The 18,768-nt window shown below is 42.0% G+C and overlaps 1 protein-coding gene across 13 annotated transcripts in view; it reads left to right on the forward strand.

Moving 5' to 3' along the window:
* Nucleotides 1-18,768, forward strand: part of LOC143325291 (focal adhesion kinase 1-like) — a 58,533-nt gene that overhangs the window by 19,622 nt on the left and 20,143 nt on the right. For 8 of the 13 annotated variants that reach the window (XM_076738273.1, XM_076738277.1, XM_076738274.1 and 5 more), the window contains 21 exons: nucleotides 20-186; nucleotides 2,981-3,068; nucleotides 3,364-3,443; nucleotides 3,639-3,701; nucleotides 3,806-3,860; nucleotides 4,239-4,379; nucleotides 4,758-4,835; nucleotides 5,493-5,600; nucleotides 6,324-6,441; nucleotides 6,802-6,832; nucleotides 7,316-7,386; nucleotides 7,780-7,797; nucleotides 8,514-8,570; nucleotides 10,403-10,423; nucleotides 11,787-11,884; nucleotides 12,121-12,205; nucleotides 12,346-12,446; nucleotides 12,984-13,099; nucleotides 13,336-13,436; nucleotides 13,571-13,660; nucleotides 13,821-14,025. In XM_076738273.1, coding sequence (XP_076594388.1) covers nucleotides 20-186; nucleotides 2,981-3,068; nucleotides 3,364-3,443; nucleotides 3,639-3,701; nucleotides 3,806-3,860; nucleotides 4,239-4,379; nucleotides 4,758-4,835; nucleotides 5,493-5,600; nucleotides 6,324-6,441; nucleotides 6,802-6,832; nucleotides 7,316-7,386; nucleotides 7,780-7,797; nucleotides 8,514-8,570; nucleotides 10,403-10,423; nucleotides 11,787-11,884; nucleotides 12,121-12,205; nucleotides 12,346-12,446; nucleotides 12,984-13,099; nucleotides 13,336-13,436; nucleotides 13,571-13,660; nucleotides 13,821-14,025 — 1,892 coding nt within the window. The remainder of the gene's footprint in view (nucleotides 1-19; nucleotides 187-2,980; nucleotides 3,069-3,363; nucleotides 3,444-3,638; nucleotides 3,702-3,805; nucleotides 3,861-4,238; nucleotides 4,380-4,757; nucleotides 4,836-5,492; nucleotides 5,601-6,323; nucleotides 6,442-6,801; nucleotides 6,833-7,315; nucleotides 7,387-7,779; nucleotides 7,798-8,513; nucleotides 8,571-10,402; nucleotides 10,424-11,786; nucleotides 11,885-12,120; nucleotides 12,206-12,345; nucleotides 12,447-12,983; nucleotides 13,100-13,335; nucleotides 13,437-13,570; nucleotides 13,661-13,820; nucleotides 14,026-18,768) is intronic. The other 5 variants (XM_076738271.1, XM_076738280.1, XM_076738272.1 and 2 more) reach the window with 3 other exon arrangements.

Here is an 18,768-nt window from a genome sequence, read left to right on the forward strand (position 1 = left end):
CTTGCCCTTGTTTCAACAGGGTGTTATCCAGAAGATAGCAGAAATCCACAAATTGCGCTGTGTGTCCTCGCTGGGCCTCCGTCTGACCCATCTGCACTCTGATGCTCTCCATTGGTTACACCCTGATTTGGGCGTGTCTCACGTCAGGGAGAAATATGAGAAACAGCACCCCCAGGAGGAGTGGAGGTAGGGTTGCAACAAGATTCAACATGTCACACATGTCAGGTAGTAAAGAGTAATGTTAATGGCTGCATGGACACTGCACTCAGATCAGAGAGCAGAGACCATCAGTGCTCACATGTGGCCGACGATGCCTCCGTCTGTAGTTTAGGTAACAGTGGATTGAGACTTAAGGTTTCCTTCATTTTGTGCTTATATCAAAGAGCAGGTCAGCAAGGTAACATTGGTTTATCCTCCTCGGGAGGAGGACAAGAGGTGGATCTTTATGGCAAACGTGTCAGCTTAACAAATGGCCAATTGAACGAACATTTGCTAAAGCTCCAAACCAGCCGAGCAAGAGTGCTTTATTAAGCCTACCTCACAAGCTACAGCTACATAACGTATGGTCCCAATTAAAGTACTTTATACCTTCAATAAACCACAGACCAAAACCTGAAACATGTTTATGTGAACTACCGTCGACAAGCAGTAAAAATATTACCACCAGCCATTTAATATTGATCCCTTCTGCCAGAGCCCCTGTCTTGATTTTCTCCAGATTTAAAAGTCCTCGTATAAGGCGTTTCCTCATTCATCCATACTATATCTCCCTCTGCTGAATACAGAGGAGTTAATAGCCAAAATGAATAAAAGGTTTACTGTCTGGCATTTACCTACCTGACTTCATTGAACAAGTACATGACGTAGAGTCTTATTCTTCCCATTATTTGATGCAGCATCCACGAGTGATGATCTGCTCTGTCTGATGAAAGCATTTATCCTACTTATCTGTCTGATTTGAAAGCATCTCTGCATGTTTTCAACCTACATTCAAACTGCCCTGGCACTCAGCAATCTGCAGTTGATGCTGTTAACAGCTCTACTTACAATTCGGTCCATTGTCCTGCAGTTGACGTGTTGCACCCGAAGTCATTAAAATTGAAATGAATTCAAAATGAACGAGTTGTTCACACCGCTAACATGCAGCCGGAGCAGCTCTGCAAGTTGTTGCAGCTCTGCCTCGGAGGGCAACAGAGCTGCAAGCCCACAGGAGCTTCTGCTGCTGCCAAGCTATTGTTAGAACAGCAGAAGTAGCCCAGGGGATGAACTGACTCTATCCCAGTCTTCTCCTGCTCCCTCGCATGCTTTCTCTCATTCTGTCTCGTGCGCCTCCCGGTCGCTCTTTTTCCCTTTCATCTTTCTCTCCATCCCTCTTTCTCTCATCTCTCACATCTGTGTTTTCTGCCTTATCGAGCTCTCTCTCCTCTCTAACACGCATCATTTTCTCTCTTCTCACACTCTCTTTTTGGTTCATTCATTATACAACAAGGATGTTTTATTTATTTTGTCTTCAGCCTTGATTTCCTTTGTTAACTAACTGCAGGCCTGTAGCCTTACAGCAGCTCGGAGCCCACTACTCTCCTGACCCATTTCTACTCCTCGGTAGTCGCTGCAGTATGTCAGTCATAAAGTAATATGTCACTATAAACAATGATGGCCCATCTGGGTACATCTGTGACACAGTTAACTGACAAGTGTAACAGCAGGAATCTCTATTACAAGGTTATCACTCTCCGTAAGTTCACTGTCAGCAAAACATGAAATCATGTCTTCCTGTGCCACCAGATTGTAATATGAGTAGGAAGGGCATCTTCCAACTTCAAGACTTGGTTTCAAGCAGCCCTGCTGAGTTGACTTTGAGTAAGAAATAGAATCGATTGCTCCATGGGAGCCATTATGGATGTTTAACCTCTCTGTGAAGGTAGAGCGAGAGGAATGAACAAGCACTCCTCAGTTTTTAGCTCCATACAGGAAAGCTTATGTGTGGTAGAGGTGTGTCATGACACTGAAAACAACCAGACTTTTTGAAAAGGCTTTGGAAGATATACAACACATAGCTATAGATTTTTTTTGCATGATCATTACTTTTTTAATATTATTATAACTAATTTTGAACATATTCTACCGTAATTGTGATTCAGCAAACTCGCAGGCTTTTCTTTATGCCTTTATGCCGGCTGCAGTCATGGCCGGAGGTATTATGTTGATAGACTGATTACATTTTGGTGGTCAAAGGTCACTGTGACCTCTCATCCTTCCCATTCTTGTGAACACGATATCTCAAGAATGCCTAAAGGGAATTTCATGACATCTGGCACAAACGTTCACTTGGACTCAAGGATGAACTGATGAAAATCTGGCGGTCAAAGGTCACTGAGCACACAAAACACGTTTTTCATACAGTATTTATGACAAGACTTCACACAAATGTCTGAGGATAAGATATTATAGGAAAAAATTATGACATTTTATATCCAGAAGGTCAACTACACGGTGGCATCATAATCTTCTGTAAAAACTCTTTTCTGGTCATTATTCAGCACCATAGCTCAAGAACAGAAGGGGGGACTGTGACCGTAATTCACATTTGGTCAGAGACTGAACTGGTGACACGGATCTTTGGGATCCACCTTGAAACTGTGGGGACTGTATAGAGATTATGACTAACACTCCATTACTTATATAAATGTGCCTCCTAGTTGCTCAGACAAAAACCATATTTTTATGTAAAAAACATCTATTTTTGATATTGAGCTCACCTTTCATTCTCTTGTGTACCCCAAACTGGGCCACAGTGGAGACTTTAAAATGTGTCGAGGTCTGTGAACGCATCAGCTGTACATATATGAGTAAGCCTGCTCCTTCTGTCTCTGTGCCTCAGACAGGCTTTGGATTTGGATGCTACAGGTTATTCCCTTCTCAGTGTGGGAGTGTGTACTGACTGTTTGGTTATTTAACAAATTGTCGCTGTCATTCTCAGGTATGAGCTGCGGATGCGGTACCTTCCTAAAGGTTACCTCAGCCATTTTTCTGAAGACAAACCCTCTTTCAACTACCTCTATCACCAGGTGAGGCAGCAACAACAGGAGACAGAAAGGTGTCCTCCTTGGGAAAAGTGATAAATAGAGTTTTCTTGTATCTGTACTGTCATACATCATCTGCTCTGTCTCTTCCTCTCTGTTACTTTTTCCACATCTAACAAGGCAAACATGCCTTGAATGAAATAAAAAAAACCTGACACACTTCACTCGACTCTTACGTTGGACTGCTGCATAAGGCTGCACATTTTACGTGCTTAAACTTTACGTTATTTACAGCAATATTGTTCTAAAAAGGTTGTGTTGTCATGCTGTGTGCCTCCAGGTCAAGAGTGACTACATGCAACACATAGCTGATCAGGTGGATCAAGATGTTGCTTTGAAGCTGGGCTGTTTGGAAATTAGGTGAGACACACACAAGCACTTTATGGTTGATTACACCTAGTATTGACATGCGTCTTAGATGATCCGGTCACAAGTGGACAGCTCTAAGTACTAACTATTAGTGATTGCTTTTATCAGGAAGTTTACTAGAATATCTAGTGATGACCATTTAATGCTGTGTTTACAAACGGTTTCTTCTCTCTGTGAATCATACAGGAGGTTCTTCAGAGAGATGCCAGGAAACGCCCTGGATAAGAAATCCAATTACGAACTACTAGAGTAAGATTTTATTTGGTCCACGCTGCAAACCAAATCGCCTCTAATGTGTTATAGCAAATATATTTCAACTATTCCCCTAAATGCTGTGATGTTGTTATTCTCAGGAAGGACGTTGGTTTGAGAAGGTTCTTCCCCAAAAGCCTGCTGGACTCCCTCAAGGTGAGGCTTAACCTCTGGCACAAAGGTAGTGACTTTATCTCCCTGGATGACAGGCCAGGGTCTCCCATTCAAGCTCTGTCACCAGAACAGAAGTGACACTGTGAGAAATGTCTCTGGGAATGCTAGTCCTGCTTAGTCTGCTGTGTGAGCCAATGGCTGTTTGAGTAACCGGCAGACTGGCAGGGAGACCGGCTTGATGACTGAAAGGATGTCTGGCTGAATGTCTGATAATCTGATTGTCTGGAATTAAGTTAAACCTCCTGTTGTCACTCTCACAGTGTGCCTTGTCAGTTGTCTCCTGCACATTTCTTGGCTCTGAACCAACTCTCTTGCAGAAAGACTTAAGCCTTGGAAATGTTTTTTCACCCTGTCCGTCAGGCGAAAACTCTTCGTAAGCAGATCCAGCAGACCTTTAAGCAGTTTGCTAACCTCAATGATGAGCAGAGCATCCACAAGTTCTTTGAGATACTCTCTCCCATCTACCGCTTCGACAAAGAGTGCTTCAAATGTGCTTTGGGGGTAAGACAACACTCATGTCATGAAGACAAAAAGTCCATTCATGTCTTTTCCATACCTGAAAACTCATACTAAGTCAGGGGGGTTAGCCTATTTAGCATGCTAAGGGTAGTATAGGCAGCATCCTGCTATTATCAATACATTGTTCTTATTATACTTTTCCCTACAGCGATACATTAACACTGTCATCAACGTCAATAATGCAAACCTTCCTCCGTCATGTTATGTCAGAAGTAGTGAAAACAGATGAGAACATTAATATTGTTTTATGCTATCAATATTGAATTTCTGCCAGAGCTATGTTTAGTTTATAAAGCAGATGATATGATGAAATGTGACGTCTCTTTCAATGCTGTACTGTCTTTCTGTCTCCCTCTCCAGTCTAGCTGGGTAATATCAGTAGAGTTAGCAATCGGACCAGAGGAAGGAATCAGCTACCTCACAGATAAGGGCTCGACGGTGAGTAATACACTAAGACAACTCATCTCACAGGGTTTAACTTTAGTCTGAGTCTTTAGTGAAAGTGTAGTCGTTTCAAAATGATCAAGTTCAGTATTTTTGAACTAAAGAAGACTTTTAACACTACTGTAGACTGCATGCTTTTCATTAGAAGGCCAGAGTGGCAGTTCTCCATACTGCCCTCTACTGGTTTGCCTCTCTGGTAGACAGATTTTCTCATTTCCTCTATTTTCAACCTTCAAGTTAGAAAAAGCCATATGTGTGATGACCACGTGCTGTGATTAGATCTGCACAGCTGTTTGCTGCAGTGACAACTCAAAATATGGGAAACAGCTGCCCGCCAGTAACTCTACTTTAATTGAGTTACCAAATTTCAACTTAATGAGGACAGACTGCCTGTCAAAATGTCAGCAATTAATTTAATAAGCTGATCATTGTATGGAAATGAATCAGAGCTTGTCCTGTTTGGCCTTCATAAACACATTAAAATTCACTCTTGATAACATTGTTCTTCTCGTGCTCTGTGTGAAAAGACTGTAATTACTGTTGGTATTGTTATATGTAACAACAGAAGTACATGATTAACTGGTGACATGACAAATAGACCTTTATGTGTGTTTTTTTAATATTTCTGTGTACTCGTCTTTGTCTCTGCAGCCTACACATTTAGCTAACTTTAACCAGGTTCAGTCCATCCAGTATTCTGCTTTGGAAGAGAAGGACAGGAAAGGCATGCTGCAGCTCAACGTAGCAGGAGCTCCAGAGGTGAAAAAACACACACACACACACACACACACACACACACACACACACACACACACGCTTGCATACCATTCCTTAGCTTTTCCATTATAAGGGTATTCTTAGTGAACCATTTCTTATTTAAAACAAAAATAAGTGTTCAGGCATTGATTGACATAGAGTTGAGCCATTTAATTTTCCTGTAATCCCATCAGAAACACATTCATTTCAAATTATAACAGGCTTTCATGTAGTTGTTAAGTAGAAATTTAATAGTCTGCATGTGTAATGCACGTGAAAAAGCTTTTGCTTGTTAAACATTGTATTTGAAGTTGCATTAACGCAAAGTCTTCAGCTAAAGAACAGGAAATGATACAGGGAAAGAGGGAAACTGCACATGGGAGGGTGAAGGCGAGTGCTGCCGTCTGCACTTGAGTGTCAGAGTGAGTGTGTCTGTCGAGAGTGGGTGTGTGTTCACAGCAGGCCTTACTAGTGGAAAAGCATGTGTGCATCGGTGCTAGAGTATCTGTGTCTGCGTGTGTGTTTGTGTGTGTGGTTGTGTGTGTGTGTGTGTGTGTGTGTGTGTGTGTGTGTGTGTGCGCACTGCTAGAAGACGTTATCCACAATAAAGCTCTCATTGTGTTACTGTGAAGAAACTCTCTGTCCCACTAATCTGTGTGTGTATGCGTGTATGCGTGTATGCGTGTGTGTGTGTGTGTGTGTGTGTGTGTGTGTGTGTGTGTCTAGCCCCTCACAGTCACCACAGCATTGCTGACTACAGCAGAAAACATGGCTGACTTGATTGACGGTTACTGTCGGCTCGTCTCCTCAGCTTCTCACTCCTTCATTGTCAGAGTCCACAAAGGTAGGAAGCGTAACTGCTCTTATGTTTATTTTGTGTTCGCTGTACACCCAGTGTTGATATTTTGGAGTCTTTTGCAGCACTGTAGTAGTTGTTGTACAGTTGTGTGCAGCTAAATGATGATTGCAGTCGTCATTAACTTTTACTGCAAATAATATTCTGGGTTGAAATTGCTGTCAGCTGTCCGTCAAACAGTAGTGAAGTCTGTGGCTCTAAGCTTCGTCACTTTGAGTAACAAGCCTGTGTTGAGTTAATCTTTGCTAAAAAGACCTGTGGTTATGAAGAAATGGTTCCAGTCCTGTAGCTCTAACATGAAGCCAGTCCCTTCTGCGTCTAATTCATGTGTTCATTGTGTCTCTGCAGAGGGGGACAGAGCTCTGCCTTCCATCCCCAAGTAAGTCTACAGACTGTTTGTCTCAGTCGCTATATGAAGGAAAAACAAGGTGTAATTTTTTCCTGTGAGACATAAGAGGTATCGTCAGGCATTAAAAAGACATCATCCAATTTGGTTCCTTTTAGCAGCACTTTGTTGGCTTAAGCGGTTGTTATTTAGTGGTTTCTCTCTTGTTTTGCTGCCAACCTAAAGCAGCTTTTATCCTGTGCTGACAATAGTTTTTCTTTCTCAATCCCGAGAATTGTCTTAATCTTGATGATAGAATTCATTTAAATGCCTGTGCACTGAACATAATGTTGGTTATAAAACAGTCTTTTGTGTTCTTACTTCTATAATGTCTGGATGTGGAAGGGTCCTTTAGTCCTCTGGTTGCCCTCCTGTCTTCATAGCTGTGACTGGAATCTCATTCAGAACACACTGGTTTAAGTTAATGGGAGCCAAAAATGCTTTGATTGAAAAATGATTTTCCCCTCTCTGGTCCAGAGTTTCGAATCATGAGCGGCGGATGGAAAAACGGATGGACGGAGTCCGGACCAGAGCCGTTTGTGTCTCAGGTATGAACCACCATCTCCTTTTTCTCCTCGCCTGTTGGTCTGTTTCTCCTCTGTTGATACAGTATTTCTGTCTGCCTGCTGCTCTAAATGTCATGAACGACAGTGACTGCTAAGAGATGGATAAAGGGCTCGTAGATATGTGCGCGTGCCCTGTTTCCCCTATAAAGCCTCATCTGTGTGCTCAGTGAAGAGTCCTTGTCTCGACAGATGTCCCCATGGAGAGCTTTAGTCACTGTCACTCTGCCTCTGCCCTGACTGTCTACTGACCTCTGACTAACTCACACTTACACAGAATTGAATGAGAATTAGCTGGAATATACACTAATGCTAACTAATGCCTCTTTCCCCTTCTGTCCCACTCTGTGTGTGTTTCATGCTGCGTGTGCTCTGCAGGTCACACTAGTGGCGATGGTAAACAACATTCTTTCTATTAACTGTCCTAAATTAGTAACTCAGTAGAAGTCCTGCTCTGTGTCTGCATTTGGCCATATGTGTGCACAGTATCCCCCTCTGTATCTGCCTGTTACCGTTTTCAGCCTTATCCATGACTCAACCTGTTTTTCTTCCACTTGTTTCTGTGGAAAGAACGAACCTTTCCATCCCTCCCCTTTCCTCTTCTCCGTCTCTCTCTCTCTCTCCACCTCCCTATTGTCTCTTCTGTCTTACATTCTTCGTGTGCAGCTGTTTTATGGTGCATGAAAATTTGAATTGTCGTGCATGTGTTTGGAATCGGGTATGGTGACGGTCTTTCGGAAAGGTACTTCTGTCTGATGATGGTGTGTTTCTGTTGTTGCTGTTGGCGTTTTCACTTGTTTTTGCAGAGTTGTATGCAGTGAATTTATTTGTTTAGTTTTCACATTGGTAGTGGCTGATCTGAGTTTTTAGGCTTCTAATGTCAGCATTTCTTTCAAATCCTGATTACACAAATCATTTTGTATTGATGACAGCTTGTGTTATGTTAAAGAAGCTCACCTCTTAAGTCATTTGAATGCTGTCCAGCTTGTTATATCAGATGTGAGCTTGTTGTCAACAGTTTCTCTTTTGTCTGTCTTTTGGGTGTCACCGACTGAGATCTAATGTTTCGTGGCTCTTTTTTTCCCCCTCCCCACTTCGCTCTGCCTCTACAGAAACAGATGACTATGCTGAGATCATAGACGAGGAGGACACTTACACCATGCCTTCAAGTAAGGAGACACACATGCACACACACGCTGCAGGCAGCTAATGTGACAAGTGGAGAGACAAAGTGACGGGGATCTTTGTGCACCTGTGTGTGTGTGTGTGCAAAGGTTGATGGGTGATGGAGCAAAGATTAAAGGTCTTCAGTGGACATGAATGTGTGTGTGTGTGTGTGGTGGTACTTTTGTATGTCTCTGTGTGCTTGCAGTTGGGTTGAGATCAAAGTGAGGCCACTCCTCCACTGTAAGATTATTATTGTTGAAAAACATTTGAATTTGATCTGACTTTTCTTGGTCATCATCATCATCATTTTGACATCAGTTTAAAGCTGAAAGCTGCAGTTTTTCTACAAGTTCAGATATTTAGTATTGCATTTGGAAATGTTTCTCCTCATATAGAGTGAAAATATCATCCTTTAGCCGCATACAGTCATCAACAGTATATTATTTAATTACCTTATGGGCATTGTTAACTAGACATGTGGAACCCAGATTCTTGTGAAGTGGAACTTGGAAGGAATCTTATGTTTGTTGCAAATGAGACACCCTCCACTATAGAAGAGGATTTAATGTCACATCAGGCTTGATTAAAGATCGGTTCACATCGCAGCTTTGAATGAATCCCTTTTTTGGATTTGTTGGTAAAAGAATGACTCGCAAAATAACGACTGAGGCTTGAATGAATCTACATTTTCCATGGTCACAATCTTGTATAAAAGGGGAAACCACCGGCTGTCTGTATATTAATAGGCCTGAGGTCTATATTTGTCTTGGTGAGTTGTCACAAGGTTGAATGGGAGTCGTAGCTTCCTCAGACTGCTTTGACACATAATCTCACCACGATGTTTACGTTACAGTAAACATTTTTCAAACGGCTCAATGTGCTGCTAATCATCATGATGATGATGTGTGTTCATCGTGACAGTTGCATCAATGCAGAGGTTTATCTGGCCTTAAGACTCCTGCAGGATGTCTCTGCGTTATTGCCTGAAAAATGTGGATTGAATACAAGAGCAAACATAAAGAGGGCCCGCTGAGCTGCTGAGCGGCGCCTGCTCATCAGGTTTAGAAGTGTTGCTCATATTAAGCTCACTAAAACGCAAAGTGGTGATGCTACTGAGGCAACATTTAGAGGCGGTGGAGATGGGTGATGTCACCTTAATGGGAAATAAAGTGAAAGAATCTCACTGCCAGAATTGCTCATTTAAACTTCCTTAAAATGTTGCCTGGGTGTCAGAAGCACATGTCGTTCCATGCAACCAAATTTCAACATGGCTTTGCTTTTCATAAATTATAATTTTCCATGCAGTCCTGTGGACAAACAGAGATAGATAGATGTCTACACTGTAGTCGTGCTATTGCTAGTATGTCAAACATGTTGAGTGACTTTGTCAGATATGTAAACGACAGATTTAGTTAGAAGTTATCTAGTGATGAATGAATCAATGAATTAACAAACATAAGCCAGTCAAGGTCACATTTAGCAGGTTTTAAAGGGCTCCATTTGGTGTCAGAGTTGAGTCATAAAACAAACCTTTTACGAACTGTCCAAGTTAGCTGGTGCTGTTTGTGCTCGTGTTTTTCTTTTGCTCTTGATGAAATGAACTTTCTTCATACAAACCTCAATGAACGGCTTTAAATGTCTTAGAACAAGTTATTTAAGGGACACTTTGGTGATCCCTGTATTGTCACTGACACACAGTGCCTCTAACGTAGCTGCATCACGATCATAGTAAAAACCATGGCAACATATACAATAAAAACTGCAGTGACAGTTCATGGATCTCTGTACTCACAGCTAGTTATTTCTGTCTCCTATCACTAACCCATTTTCCCAGAATACTATGGACTAGATCAAGGTAATGATTGGCTACCATGAGTCTGATTGTATTGTGATGGCACTTTGATTTGGTGGTTGCTGTGACCCTTATTTTCCGTTTGCTTGCAACTGTAAAATGAAATCCTGAATTTCTTTCTGTATCTGTGCCCTGTTGGTTTGACCCCCCCTCTGTTGATGTGTGATTTGCTGTCAGTTTTGGGGCTGAATTGATGGTAGCCTCAGAACTGGGTCCCAGTTGTTGGACGAGGATCTTGTAGTGTACCAATACCATTTGATGTGCAGCATAATGCTAGCTGTTAACACCCATGTTACTGTTCAGGGTAACAACCACATGGTTAAAAAAGAAAAGATTTTTTTATATATATATATATATAAAACCAGGCAAGTTGACTCAGCATGTATTTATTTACAACTATGACCTGGAGCAGGAAGTGCCATGAGAGTGAAGGGTTTAAATACATAAATATACATAGACCCAAACCACTAACAAACAGGGCAGTCCCACTCCATTGTTAACCATGATTGACTTTTTAAAGATTGGTTTACATGGGCGACATTTAGTGGCAGAGCTCACAGGCATTAATCATGGCCTGGACTGTACATTTTGTGACTGTATGTCGCACCCACATTTAGTCCCATTCCCACTACGACAGGCGTTTGATTGCCCAGAATAGTTGTCTCTTACGGTCGTGCATGTGTTATTAACATGGCATTATTTCACAAACAGTATCAAAGAGAAGTCAGAGATTTGTCCTGTAAACTTAGAGTGCCATTGTATGTTGTATTCATATGCTGATTACATGGACAAAGTCAGGTCAACAGTGCCATGCTTATCAGGCAAAGCAAACTATGAGCCTGTCAACAGCCAGCTTTTCACAGACGAAGAAAATTCACTGATTGTAGTAATAAAAACATTAAAAAAAAAATGTAACACTGCTCCTTAATCTTGTGAGCTTTGAAGTCCTGCCACAACCCACCTGACTTTATCCATATGACATTTGATTTAATGTGGAAATCCATGTTCACATCAACATCGAGTGTTACTAGCTGTCGTTCGTCTGTGTCACATGGCATGTCTGGCTGTGGTTTGCTGATGCTGTTGTTGCATGCTGTTGACATTGAGCTATGCTGACTGCTAGAAACCTGAGCTTGTCAGAGTTGGCTGGTGGTTTAATTGTATTAATCCAGAAATTGAGGATAATTAAATTTGAATAAAAAGTCAAGATTTAACCAAACCCTGCACACTGTGAAGCACTCTGACAAGCTTGGTAAATGCAAGACCTGACTAAGAAGAACTGTCTGAGTGGGCGCTGATGTGTGTTTTTGATCTGACGGTCTACTCTGTATTTGTGTTTTCATGTGTATGTATGTTGTTTATCCAGCACGGGACTACGAGATTCAGAGGGATCGTATTGAGCTGGGACGCTGCATAGGTGAGGGTCAGTTTGGAGACGTCCACCAAGGAGTCTACATCAGCCCGGTATGTGGTCTCTGTCCCACACATGAGCGTTTAACCTCTGAAGCTGTTGATTTAGAGCAGCTTTAGATGTGAATAGTTGGATTAATGTACCTTACTATAGACAAAAAAAAATCACTTCCATGCTAGTATTGTAGCTTTAAATCATTCCCGCACATGAGCAGACAGGGAACATGCTGAATCTAGATATTTCCTTTGTGATGCTCATTATGTTGTTTGCTTGGATCGGTTCCTTGCAGGAGAACCCGGCCTTGTCTGTGGCAGTGAAGACGTGTAAGAACTCGACGTCGGACAGCGTCAGGGAAAAGTTTCTCCAAGAAGCTTGTAAGTTCCTTGTGTGTGTGTATGTGTGTGTGTTTCTCAAATCTTAACCGCCGACAATCATACATTCTCAAGAATTTGCAGAATAAATGAGTAAAGAAAACCTGTGAACTGACCTTTGCCTCCCCCATCTCTCCCGACAGTGACCATGCGTCAGTTTGACCACCCCCACATAGTGAAGCTGATGGGAGTCATCACTGAGAATCCAGTCTGGATCATCATGGAGCTCTGCACCCTGGGAGAGGTGGGACACTGCTCAGAATCTGTAGGCTGTATCTGTTAGTTTACATGGGCTGAAAACCTCATCATAGACTCTTGTACAGTATGCAAACATACAAAATATGGCACATTTTTTCCAAAGAAATGTCATGATTGATGTTAATAACAAGTCTATATTATATCTGAAGTCCTGATGCAGCACATCATATACAAGTACTTTATGTAGGCAGCAGAACAGCTGACCATCGACTGCCTGAGTTAAATGCACATACAGGCTCTGTCACACATTCTGTAGTTGAACAGAAGGATTATGTCCCCGTTGATTTCTCCTCACATAGTTTGTCTGCTGTTGCAATGGCAATTTGTATTATTGAACCTTTGAAGTAACTATTTTTACTGTCACACTGTGCTCCTCTCTGTCTATGGCTCTTGTCTCACTTATTATATCTCTGTCTGCTTCCTCTGCTCTTCCTCACCTCTCTCACCATTTCTCTCTTTGTTTTTTTCATGGTCAAAATCGTTGTCCTCTCCTTCATATCCCTTTTCTCTGTGTTCTCCACAGTTACGGTCGTTTCTCCAGGTGAGGAAGTACAGTCTAGACTTGGCCAGTCTCATCTTGTATTCATACCAGCTCAGCACAGCACTGGCATATCTGGAGAGTAAGCGCTTTGTACACAGGTATGCATTCGGGCCTCCCAAAACCCTAATATGCAACAATATTATACAGAATGTGAAACAGTTCATATTCCAATAGGCCAGAGCAAACTAACATGAACATGAAGGCTTAATAAGGGACGCTAACCATGTTATCATGCTAAGACGTATAAGTTATTACCTCCTGTGACAAGTGTTCAGTCAAGTCTTTTCAGAATACGTGTCCAGGACTTCTCTCATTTTGGTTTTTTCCTCCTCAGGGACATCGCAGCACGGAACGTGTTGGTGTCTACAGTCGACTGTGTGAAGCTGGGGGACTTTGGGTTGTCACGATACATGGAGGACAGCTCTTATTACAAAGGTAAATATAACACCTCTGTACATGGACGCTTCCCATGAATGCACACTTCACTTTGGTCTGTCATAACACGTGAAGGAAAGCACCATTATTATTCACCGGACTGACATGAACTGAGAATGATCCCTGTTTTTCAGCGTCTAAAGGTAAACTTCCTATCAAATGGATGGCTCCAGAATCCATCAACTTCAGACGATTTACCACAGCCAGCGACGTCTGGATGTTTGGTAAGGGAAGTTTTCTTTCTTCGTGTTTTGTGCTGTAGCAGTAGGTGTTTAGTTTGCTTCTGTTTTACTCTTTTTTTGTCTCTACCTTTGCAGCATTTAGGAGCCAGTAGGTGGCTACCTGGCAGTGAGTGAGTCTTTATGTTTTTCTGTCTTTCCATAGGCGTCTGCATGTGGGAGATCCTAATGTTCGGCATCAAGCCTTTCCAGGGTGTGAAGAACAACGATGTCATCGGCAGGATAGAGAACGGCGAGCGACTGGCTATGCCCCCTCAGTGCCCTCCTACTCTCTACAGCTTGATGACAAAGTGTTGGTCGTATGACCCCAGCAAGAGGCCGCGCTTCACTGAACTCAAAACACAGCTGAGGTACTTAATGGAGTGTGGTTAGAGGGAGTGTGTGTGTTTGAGAGAGAGTGTCGTTGTGTGTCTAAAGGGCACTTTGACACATGGACAGGAGCAGCCAGATATGTCATGCCCGTTCAAGCTGTGGTGGTATATGCCCCACCAGATGTTTGATAGCTTATATTTCTATTTTATTTTATTGCAATTATATTTTAAAACATATAGTTATAAGCATTTTCTAATATGAGTCAAATGTATTCTTCTAATGTCATAGATCATTCCTAAAAAAGGTCAAAAGAGCAACAGCACAAACAGCAGGTGTGCATGCATGCAGCACTCTGTGCATCAGGGCTGGAGGAGATGTAAGCTACAACTTAAATGTGTGTTACTGAAGCCCTTAGCTGTGCATCAATCCCTTTTTCAACCATGTGAAAATAATATGTACTTGATTATACACGCTTTCATTCGAGAAATATAGGCAGTAGTTTGCTAGATTGCTAGACAGAGTAGCTGTCCCTCAGTTTAGCCTTCTGGCTCACCAGCTAGTCGTGACTCGTGATAGATGGAAGGAAGGAAGCAGGAAGTGAACTTGGACAGAGTTAGGGATTCCTTTTGGAGTCTTGCAGACAGACGATACGGTAGACATGAAAATCCTTCACTTTGCTATTATTCTTTCCACCCTGGTTTCAAGTTATATGTACTTGGGCTAGTGATGATGATGGATCTTTGAAGGAGGCTGAGCAGTTTTGGAAAATAGATCACTACTGCTCAGCCAGAGCTTTTTTTGGCAATGGAGCAAACACTGCTATTTGATGTCAGCACAGTCTCATCTGAACTCATGCTGCTTCCTCAGCAAAACCAAGCTGGCAGACTCCTTTCATTTGTGGCTTTATTGTCTGTGGTCTCTCTAAATGAAATTGTGGATGTGGTCTCTTTAAGTGAATTTTTACTTTGGATAAAGCAAATAAGACTGAACTCTTTTTTAAAAGTGGCAGCATCATAAAAGCTAGTGTAGACGTGAGTGAATAAGAAAGTGTCTTTTTCAGTAACCACAGCAGCACAAATCACAATCATAAAATTGCATTATTTCGTTTTTTCTGGGAAAGGACCCCAAATATCCCTGTTCTAACTGTGTCCCCCTCCTTATACTGTGTGGTTTAACAGTATAATGGTATACTACTATTTGTGGGGAAAAAATAAACAGTTAAATTAGCTGATTGAAATTTAAAATGTATGTTTTAATGCCAGCCTCCCAGTAAAACTTAACCCCCTTAACAAAGCCCATCTTGATCTCCGCTTCACAAAAATACGACTTCTCAAATTTTACTTTATGTCTGTCTTTTAAAAGGGAAGCTGTGATATTTGTGCTATTTTCCCAGTTACAGTAAAAGTTACTCTAGGAGTATTTCCTTCCACCTTCCTAACAGCAGGTGTCACTGTCTGTCTGTCTGCTCCACTCATCTTGTTGGGTTACCATGGTTAATGCAGCAAAAATTGTGCATTTAAAATTGATCAACACACTTTGGCCTTTGTCTTTGGGTGCTGCTCAAACATCTGAAAAGAGTGAACCATTGAAGATGGATGGATGAACCGGACAGGAGGATTAAATTTCTGTAGACATCCAGTGAAATACAGGCCGATAAGCAGAAAGACGATGTTTTTATCCTGCTGAGGAAACACCTTCTTACTTTCATTGAGGCGGCAGCGTGGATCATTTCAGTTTGGCAGGAAGGCGCTTTTTGTTTGCTCTGATTCAATCCCATTTTCAATACTCATTAATTTTTCATTTTTAATAACAGGGCAGTGGGGAAATCATTTCCTTTGCACAACCTACGTGTGGTGAGAGGATACCATAGATACTGCCATAGATATTGTGTTAATGTCACTCAATCTGAAGGATAAAACTGTGGAGCCGTATCTTCTCCGCAGCAGTGCCCTAATCAGTGCAGCCCTCGACCAATTGGACCAGTGCTTTTCATTGTTTTCTCTATTCCAGCACACTGGAACTCAATTCTGATCATTTTCACCCTTTAAGGGTGTTTGACATTGTTCACATCCATATTGGACAAAATGATATTTAACATTTTTACCCTTGAGTGTGTATGCAAAGAGCAGCACTTTCAATGTGGTTCAACAGCCTCAGATTTAACCCTAAAGTCAATGTGCGGGAGTTCAGAGCCAAAACAAAGCTGTCCAAATACTTGACACACTGCTCTTTACATCCTGTTTGGGCTGATGACATTTTGGTTGGCATGGCAACACAGATATGATGATGGCAGCGATAGATTAAATGAGATATCCTGGTCACGCCTTGCTCGCCTTGTTAAGTGACACATCACTGCTTTGCTACAAGCTCTGAGACAGACCTTATCCATGAAGAGACAATATCCTGGGCATGTTGTGATCAGATAAGGCAGAGCTCAGACAACACTGTACTCTGTGTAATCCCCTGAGTAAATCATCAGTGTAATATTCCCCTTTAAACAGGAAGGGTCCTACCCATTCTTGAGTAATGTGATGTCACAATAATATCTGGCCAAGACAGTTAATCATATGTAAAATGTTAGGTAGGGCACTCTTGAGATAGACAAAACCTAAACAATATCTTTAATTTAAATCACAAAAGTGTCATAGACAGTGATCATCAAGTGCCAAGAGGAGAGGGAAAAGATTCTATCACTGAGCAGGTAAAGAAAGACTGACTGTGTGATCCTGACGTGTGTTATGATTTATGTCAGCCGCTGCACATTTACAGTATGTGATTATAATTGATGCTGATCATGGGATGCTAACATCCAAAATGCCTTTACCAACACTCAGATTCATAATTCTGTACCTGCACGCATGCGATCATAAAAACAAGCACAGCACAGTTACATTTAGTTTTAAAGATACTCAAATGCACTATGATGCTTGATAAGACATTTCGTTCTGCATTGTGTAATAGAGTTGGGTAGATACAGTACTAGCTTAACTCTAAGACCCCTCCAACAACTGAAGTGGGTGAAGTAATATATGAAAAGACAGAATTGAACTCGAGTAAGCTCTTTGTCTTTCACATGAAGGCTCGCTGACAGTTTCTTTCAAGTTGCTCCCTTGTGGTATACAGTAGAGGAACAGTAGGAGTAGAGCGTTTCCCAGCCGCCATGACTCAACCATTCATAACCATTCAGACATGAACAGGCCTGTAGTTTTTTGGAAGTGATGTTTCAGCATCTCCTCTGATGGCAAGACGGCTCGTAGTAACATGAGTAGTGCTGCTGTTAAACTGGAGCACGAGAGTTTCGTAGTGTGTGTAATCATTGGCCAGATTTCCTTTTCTTTCTTTAACATGACCGTGTTATTCCAGATGTCAGCGGTCTCATGTTTACCCGCAGAAACAAATGTACTGGCCACAGCACATTCTGCAGACTGAGTGCACATTAATGCGCCAAAGATGTTTCCCCCCCTTTTACATTTATGTTATCCACATATTTGAAGTTTTAGTGTTGTTTTTGTGCTGGTAAGTTTAAGTTTGCAGTGTTTGTGAAATCTGCTATCAGTCATTTTATCTGGATGCACCACTTACCCCAAAAGATTAGCCTGATAGTGGATTAAAGAGTTAAAATGAGAGAATATTTCAACAGTTTTCTTAACAATCTAATTTATGTCATTTGTGTTTTTTTTTTTTTGAGGCTGGAATCATTTTCTGCTCACAAACACAAGCAGAACGACTCGAGTTTCAGCAGCACAGCAAGATGCCATCATTGTTTCCTTCGACATGCACATTCTCTCCCCGTCCTGCTCTCTCTCTCTCTCTCTCTCTCTCTCTCTCTCTCTCTCTCTCTCTCTCTCTCTCTCTCTCTCTCTCTCTCTCTCTCTCACACACACACACACACACAGAAACAGGAAAATAAGAGCGCATATTTAACTCCTGTGGTTTTATGAGTTTGCTTAAAACCAGCATGACTCACACCTTAAATTCCTCCACGATTACACTTCCAGTTCTCTCAATGTCAGCTTTCCTCTTCCACTCTCTTTTCCTCAAACTCTGCCCGCTTTGGTTCATCCTCTCCTCTTTTCATCCTCTCCTCCTGACCTCTCTCACCCTTTCATCCTGCCCTCCCGATCTCACTCTTATTTTGGCTCCAAACGAGCGCTGACCTCCACGTCGTGGAGGTCCGCTCATTAGTCAGACAGATGTACAGTATGTTTGTGGTTGTGTGTTTCAACGGGCTGACAGTCCAGTGTGGAAAAGTGTGTGTGAAAGTTAAGAACCTTTATTTTAATTGGCTATGTTATGTCTGCATGAAGAAATGGTGAGGAACCCTCCATACGCCTCATCCAGTGTCTTGGAAACCAAGTCAATATTGACCATGTTAGCTGTGGTCACTGGCTATTAATAGGGGAAAGTTATGCCATATAAGGTTATACAATTTGGTTTACTCTCAGTCTGGCTGGGTTTTATATCATAATATCAATTATAGGTCTCTGCTGCCAAATATGCAGCTCTCAGCTACTACTACACTTTTCCTAGACGGTGGACCAACACGAGTGTGTGTGTGAGAGTGTGTGTGTGTGTGTGTGTGTGTGTGTGTGTGTGTGTGTGTGTGTGTGTGTGTGTGTGTGTTTACACAGTGGGCAGCTGCCAGGAGCTACAGCTTTCCAAAGAACAGAGAGAGCAAGAGAGAAAATAGAGAGAATGAAGGAAGGAAGGGAGAACGCGAGCAGAAGCACTGCAGCGCTCCACTCCCCAGGACCAACTCTCAGATCATGTTATCCAGGTAG

This window comes from Chaetodon auriga, chromosome 8, assembly GCF_051107435.1.
Source record: "Chaetodon auriga isolate fChaAug3 chromosome 8, fChaAug3.hap1, whole genome shotgun sequence".
In the NCBI taxonomy this organism is placed as follows: Eukaryota; Metazoa; Chordata; class Actinopteri; order Chaetodontiformes; family Chaetodontidae; genus Chaetodon; species Chaetodon auriga.